This window comes from Nicotiana attenuata, unplaced genomic scaffold (assembly GCF_001879085.1).
Source record: "Nicotiana attenuata strain UT unplaced genomic scaffold, NIATTr2, whole genome shotgun sequence".
Taxonomy (NCBI): Eukaryota; Viridiplantae; Streptophyta; class Magnoliopsida; order Solanales; family Solanaceae; genus Nicotiana; species Nicotiana attenuata.
Window position 1 is genome coordinate 588072 of NW_017670251.1, and position 7698 is coordinate 595769.

A 7698-nucleotide genomic window follows, 5' to 3' on the forward strand; every position below is an offset into this window, starting at 1 on the left:
CCGATTTTACCCGTATACAGATAGTCCCCTTGTTTCTTGGAGTGTAATGAGAAGAAGAGAATTGAGCCTTCGATTTCGTGCCTCAACCGATTATGACGTCACCCTTATGACGTAAGCGACGGAAGTGTCCCGTCGGTACAGTTTCCAAAATCATTAATGAGCGTCAGTTGGTGGTCGGCCACCAGCGTATTTGAACTATCGTAGCGATCATTATTAATAGGTCTTCCTCATAATTTCTCAAATTTTACTTTCAAACTTCTCTTAATCTTCAAAGCGCTCTACATCTTCCAAGTTTTTCTGTGCTGCAAATTCTTCAAATCCCGCTGTCAAGCTTCTCTCAAAACAACAAATCTTATCTTCTTCTTTCTCTAAACCCATATAAAAATGGCAGAAACATCAAAAACTGTTCCTCAAAAGGAAAAAGCTTCTTCATCGAGGCCGGCGGCGATAAAACGCTGGTGGAGCCACGCCTTGAGGAGTGCGTTCCCGGGGGGTGCGATCTTACTTCTGACTTCAAAGTCGAGAAAACTTCGTCGGTCCCTGGCGATGTGAGCCAATGTCGAGATATATATGCTCGATAACTGAGGGCGACCTCGAGTAGGTGAAGAATGATTGCCATTGGGAAGAAGAGGTGGCGATTCCGACCCCTGAAGAAGACATCACTACTCATGTGAAAGGGTTCCTAAGTGTTTACACTTACCCTTTCACGCTTGGCCCCATTGATCCCGTCATCATCGACTTTTGCCATCAATACCAAATAACCCTAGGTCATATCCATCCATCTTTCTGGCGGATCGTCATTCTGTTCCGATCTTTGTGATCAAGGTCGAAGGGATGCCTTCCACCCTTGACCATCTCATCAGAATGTACAACCCCCGTCTTTATCGAGGCAGGTTGATAAAGCTTCAACGTCTGGCTACCAAGGTGCTATTCTCGAGCATAGACGAGGACAAGGATCGAGGATGGATGGTCCGGTTAATTCGAGTGAGGACGTCCGACATAATTTCGGCTGAGAAGATGCCGTTCCCCGAGGAATAGAACATGAAGCTTCTGTTTATTGTTTTGTTTCTTTTGTCTTTTCTAATCGACATCCTTACCTGTGATGTAGCGGCTTCTTGGGTGCCTGGTGCAATTCTGAACCTCGAGAGTTGGGTTCGGAAACTAGCTTCGACCTCTTCGTATGCTGAGCGCTCATGGCGCGATTTGGCAAAGGGTCGATGGGAGGCCAAGAATCATGGTAAGCTTCTTTACACGTATTTGATGCTTTTCTCTGAAATATTACTTTTTGTATTTACTTGATTTCCTTTTATACATGTCTCAGAGACATTGCCGTCATGAGTCCCTCGACTGGGGAGCAGGAGGCCCCAAAGCCGGCGAAGGATAAGAAGAGGAAAAGGGTCTCGCCCTCTGATACTCCAAAGCCCAAGAAGAGCAAGGCCCGCAGGTCGAAAAAGGACACCGCAGCCCTGCCTGCTGATGTTGCTCAGCGTCTAATGGAGGAAGAAGAGGAAGATGAAGATGCTGACTTCGAGCTAGTAGCTCGAGCGAAGAGGGTCCCCGAGGCCCCGAAGGCCGCTGAGACGGTGACGATCGAAGAGGTTCAGCCTCGAACCGAAGAGATCTCAGAGGGTGGCCCAAGCAAAGTCCCCGAGTCCTCGGAGGCTGAAGATGCCTCCCCCCTTGATGAGAAATCGGCGGATTTGTCTGAAGGGGCCGGTTCCGTGGCCCTTCGAGACAAAAAGAACGCCCCAAGTGACTTGCTTGGGTCAATAGACGTTGATGATTCGCTGCCCCTCCCCACATTTTTCGAGGGGAAAATTCAGGAGGCCCATGCCATGGGGACCCCCAATGTGGGAATGGCCCACGAAGGGGAGGACCTTTTTCACGACTGCTTCACAGGAGTCGAAGATGCTTCCGATCTGGGTGATGCATCGAGTATCTTCAATGAGGCTCATCGACTCTTGAGTAAGGTAAGCCTTAGCTCCCTTTATCAATATGACTTTTGCCTTTATTTCCTCTTGCGTGATTTCCTTTCTTTCTTCATAGGCCTTGATGCTTCATCGGGAAGCATTTTCTAAATCCTGGGCAGAGCTGAACCGGTGTGAGGCCGATCTTAAAAGGCTTACGAAGGAGAGAAATGCCCTCAAACTTCTCAGTGGGCAAAAAGAAGAGGAGATCAAGTTCCTTCGAGCCGAGTTGGCCACAACCCATGAAGAGCAAACCGACTTGATTGAGCAGGTAATGAATTTTTTTAGAAGTACGATGTATCAGTTTGGGGATGACGACTAACACTTCGATCCTGTAGGTTCCGCATAGGGTCGAGAAGATTGAACAGCTCCGTGAAGAGGCCAATATGATGAGGGCGGAGACTTTGGGGTGGAAACAAAACATGGATCACCTTGCCTCGGAGAAAGAGACTGCTCGAGCGCAACCGTCATCGGCCGAACGTCAGCTCCAAAGCATGAAGGAGGAAAGCTCAGCTCAGGCCAAGAAAATGAAGGAGCTCGAGGCCAGTTAGTCATCGAACTGGAAAAAGCCATTTCCGAGGTTGAGATGGCTAAAGCCAATGTTGAGGCGATCGCAACAGTCTACCGATTCGACGCTGAGGCTGCTCAAACTCGAGCAAAAGAAATTTCCGATGCTGCTCAGGCTCGAGCATTTTGCGTTGCCTCGCATAACAAATGTCAGTCTCGAAGAGAAACTCTCGAGGAGATTCATGCTTGTGGTTTTGACCTTGCTATCGAGATCGAGAGTGTGGAAGAGCTTGAGGTTGAAGCTAAAGCGTTGCTCTCTTCCGACGATGATGATTCTGGGAGCGTGAGTGGTTTAGAGGGCGGTGAAGATGAAGATGAGGCTCCCGGAGAGGATTAGGCATTTAGAATTTCTCTGAATTTTTTGTGTAGGATCCTAACCGATCCATGTAAATATTTTCATATATAAAAGATCCTTTTTCTCTTTGATTTGTCTTCATTTCAATTTTTGCCCCGTAAAAATTTTATTTTTACCATGTCTTGAAAATTTTCATAAGTATGAGGGTTGGGCAATTTGAACGAAATCGGACTAGTGTAGTTTTTATGATCGAGTGAGTATTTACTCAAAATCGAAGTAGGGCGACCCTTAGGTTTATTTGAGTAAGGATGATTTCTCAAACTCACAAATGGCCTTTAGGTTCTTGAATTGGACCGATATGGCCTCAAAAGAGTGGCTTTTTCCCTTTTCGGCTTTAAAAAGTTTAATCATATAAATGTTTGTTATGCCTTAGCACGAGATAAGTTTATACCCATTAGGATTTTCAAGGGTTAGTATTATCGAAACCCTTTACTTGGTTATGCCTTAGCATAAGCTTGGTCTGGAGTTCGAACAATTTGGTACCCCTTAAGGTTTTTGAGGGTTTATGTTATCGAAAGCCTTTGTAATTTTGCGGAGGGTAGCATTTTTTAACCGGTTTTATGAAAATATTGGAAGGCCTGTTTTATTACGAAATTCAGACGTCTCCAAACCGTGTTAGGTTGGGCGTAGCCTTTAACTTGAGATTTGCCCTTTGGGCTTGTTTCTCAATTACACTTCGAACTTGTTCGAAGCGTCAGCCCCCGAGTGGGATGGCCGTGGCCCGTAAAGACGAGGGTTGCCTTTTCAAGGTCTTATAATCTTGAAGTTTAATAATTCGAGCATGTCAATTTTTGGATGGCAGTTCCCGGGTACGGGGTTGATTGTTCGAGCTTCAGTTGCGATCGGCGCTTGAGCCAGTTTCCGCAATAGATCATAAGTATGAAATTGTAAAGTAGAAATTTCACTAAGGCATGGAACATCAGGTAAGGAAAAAGTACTTCTTTCAATGGATCATTCATGCGTACATGTTTTTTCATTGGGTCTCGAGTAATCTACATGGACACGATTCATTTGATCGTTTGGCCCTTTACAAAATTTACCTATTGAGACCCTGTTGACACGAAGTATTTTCCTTGAAAACATAACATCTGAGGGTGATCTAACCATATACAGTTAAAACTGGACCTACCCTATTTTGCTATTTAATCGAAACAAGGGAATTGTTTCAAGGGTTCGTCCCGAAGTGGAGCGGATCAAAGTGACGAAGGCAAGGTCTTGTGTTCAAGAATCAAAGTGCCTGTCGAGATCGAAGCCGGCAGTGATCGAGTTCGAACAGGGCAGACTCCGAGCGAAGCACAATAACGGGAAAGTGAAATATCATGACCGGTCGAAGATCACGGCGGGAATCTCGGAACGGATCAAATCAAAGGCGTTTAATTAGCTAATCATGTGATTTCCTTCTATAATTAGAGTTATACCATAATTAGGATTCCTCTACTATATAAAGAGGAGTCCCTATCATTTGTAGGGACCTGACATTCACACAGATAAAAGAAATACAATATTCTCTCTTTAATATACATTCTCTTGTTTATCAGCTTGTTGCATTTTAACTATCCTTAAATAACTAGCTCGAGGGTATTCAAGCTCGAGGGTTCTGTCCAAACACTGGTTTGCTTTATATTATTGTCAATTTCTATTATTACTCTTTGCATTTGTCAATTGATACTAGGTGAAATCAAGTATCCTTAAAACCACATTATAAGTTTAATTGTTATCAAATTTTTAGGCTAAACAGTTTGGCGCCCACTGTGGGGCTAAGGATTATAGTGAATTCCTAGTATTAATCCTCATAACACACACTGCTTTTATGCTTGTTCTCGTAAGTGTCTTTGATTTCAGGAATCAGCATGTCAAACTCTCAAGCAGTGACCACTCACACAGACGCCGGCCTTGGTCTTCATGGCGAGAACGAGAACGTAGTCTCCTTGGGAAACGGAGTACCTCCAGTCAATCCTGATGGACCACCGGCCGTAGATCCAGTCGATGTAGGTTGTCGTGTTGCCATTCATGGAAATTTAGGTGCCTATCCTGAAAATAGCGTCCGTAGAGACGCTGGGGCGACCGACCAGAACGCACAAAGCGGTGAAAAAGGTGGGATTATTCTTCGAATGATATTTGAAATGTTGCAGACTCAGCAAGCTGCAATAGCACAACTCCCAAATCAGAATCGAGCACCAAGCAGAACTGAGCTCGATGGATCACAGGAAGTTATTCACAAGGTCGAACTTGTACCGGCGAAATCGAATGATAATGGATCGAGAACTGATCCCTCCATCAAGAAGATGCTCGAGGAGCTCACCAAACGGATCGAATCAGGAGAAAAAAAATTGAGGGTAATGATAAAAAGGTAGAAACATACAACTCACGGGTTGATCAAATACCGGGGACACCCCCGATTCTAAAGGTTTTAGATTCAAAGAAGTTTATACAGAAGCCTTTCCCACCAAGTGCGGCTCCAAAGCCCATTCTAAAGAAGTTCCGCATGCCAGAAATTCCCAAGTTCAATGGAACCAGTGATCCTAATGAGCATTTGACTTCTTATACATGCGTTATTAAAGGAAATGACTTAGAGGATGTGAAATTGAATCTGTTCTGTTGAAAAAATTTGGAGAAACTTTATCGAAGAGGGCGATGATATGGTACCACAACTTGCCGCCCAATTCCATCGATTCCTTCACCATGCTTGCTGATTCATTCGTAAAGGAACACGCCGGAGCAATAAAGGTTGCAACTAGGAATTCGAACCTCTTCAAAGTGAGACAAAAGGACAATGAAATGCTAAGGGAATTCGTATCATGGTTCTATATAGGATGCATGGACCTACCCCCGGTCACCGATGATTAGGCTGTCCAAGCCTTCACTCAAGGTTTGAATGAGCGAAGTTTGGTAGCATCACGACAACTAAAGCAGAATCTAATTGAATATCTAGCTGTGACTTGGGCCGATGTACATAATCGATACCAGTCAAAGATCAGAGTCGAGGATGATTAGTTAGGAGTCCATTCCGATTCCATTTACCCAAATAGATCCGAAGGCAGAATTCAAAGAGACATCGACAGAGAGCCCCGATCGAATAGAGATCGGTACCAACCATACATTGTAGATCGTATAAATAATGGATCGGGACGTAATCTCGTTCGGAATGATCGAAGAAATGATCGAGGACAAAACTCCCGAGGGCTCATGAGTAAGATTGCCTTCTATAAACATGTCGAGCCCAAAGAAGCGCCATGATTGTCAGAATACAACTTCAACATCGATGCGTCGGGTATTGTATCAGCTATTGGATGAACCAAGGATATTAGGTGGCCTAGACCCCAACAGATTGATCCGGCTCAATGGAACCCTAATCAAATATAAAAATACCATGGAACCCATGGTCACAAAACCAAAGACTGTAGACAGTTGAGGGAGGAGGTAGCTCGTTTATTCAACGAAGGTCATCTTCGAGAATTCTTGAGTGACCGAGCTAAAAATCACTTCAGAGACATGGATGCAAATAGGAAAAACGAACAGGAGGAACCACATCACGTGATTCATATGATCGTTGGTGGGGTCGATATTCCTCAAGGCACAATATTTAAACGTACCAAAGTGACAATCACAAGGGAGAAGCGTACTCGGGACTATTTACCAGAGGAAACCTTGTCTTTCAACGACGAGGATGCAGAGGGGATCGAACAACCTCACAACGACGCACTGGTAATATTTATACTTATGAATAAAATTCGAGTTAAACGTGTGTTGGTTGATTCAGGTAGCTCGACAAACATCATTCAATCGAGGGTCGTAGAACAACTCAGCCTCCAGGATCAAATCGTGCCTGCAGCTCGAGTACTCAACGATTTCAACATGGCAAGTGAAACCACTAAAAGGGAAATCATTTTTCTGGTAAACGTGGCCGGGACAATCTAGGAAACAAAGTTCCATGTAATTGAAGGTGATATGAGATACAACGCTGCCCGAAAGACCTTGGATTCATAATATGAGGGCAGTACCTTCGTCGCTTAATCAAGTCTTGAAATTCCCAACATTGGAAGGGATCAAACTGATGTACGGCGAACAACCCGCCGCCAAAGAGATATTTACAATTGAATAAGTAGTACCAACATCGGTGTTTTTGTCAACAAAGGAATCAGAGCCAAAGAGAAAACAGGAAGTCAAATAGCAACCACAGGTACCGGCCTCAGTCCCGTCGGAGGAGCAGGAGATCTTCGAGGATGAAGATTTTATGATGCCTCGAACCTTCACGACCCCCGATGATTCTGATGCAACAAAGTCAACGATCGAGGAGCTGGAACAAATCATATTGATTGAGCATCTTCCCGATCGAAAGGTACCTGGGCACGAGGTTAACTCCTGAGCTCTGGAAAAAACTCGTTCAATTCTTTTTAAATAACATGAATTGTTTTGCTTGGTCCCACTTAGATATGATAGGAATCCCACCGGAAATCACAACATATCGGTTGAGCCTGGACCCAAAGTTCAGACCGATAAAAGAAAAGAGAAGGCCCCAGTTCGAGGTAAAACATGCATTCATCAAGGACGAGGTAACTATACTTCTCAAAATAGGGTCCATCCGGGAAGTAAAATATCCTGAATGGTTAGCAAATGTAGTTGTAGTCCCCAAGAAGGGGAATGGACTTAGAATGTGCGTAGATTATAAAGATTTAAACAAAGCATATCCTAAAGACTCTTTTCCTCTGCCGAATATCGTTCGCATGATCGATGCCACGATCGTCCACGAGATCCTTAGTTTTCTCGACACCTATTCCGGGTACAATCAAATTCAAATGAACCCGGAGG

General features: G+C 44.3%; 1 protein-coding gene across 1 annotated transcript; it reads left to right on the forward strand.

The window, feature by feature from the left end:
* The first annotated feature begins 384 nt into the window (after positions 1-384).
* On the forward strand, positions 385-2518 carry LOC109236682. The gene is made up of 5 exons (XM_019402879.1): positions 385-493; positions 1109-1253; positions 1322-1970; positions 2047-2238; positions 2306-2518. The coding sequence occupies exons 1-5, from the start codon at positions 385-387 to the stop codon at positions 2516-2518; spliced, it is 1308 nt and encodes a 435-aa protein (XP_019258424.1).
* Positions 2519-7698: the final 5180 nt, after the last annotated feature.

Excerpts from the sequence above, each read along its gene's own strand:
- LOC109236682 (XM_019402879.1), top strand. The coding sequence starts at position 385 with ATGGCAGAAACATCAAAAACTGTTCCTCAAAAGGAAAAAGCTTCTTCA. Across the intron at positions 494-1,108 it reads GAGGAGTGCGTTCCCGGGGG|CGGCTTCTTGGGTGCCTGGT; the intron begins GTGCGATCTTAC and ends CCTGTGATGTAG. Across the intron at positions 1,254-1,321 it reads CATGGTAAGCTTCTTTACAC|AGACATTGCCGTCATGAGTC; the intron begins GTATTTGATGCT and ends TACATGTCTCAG.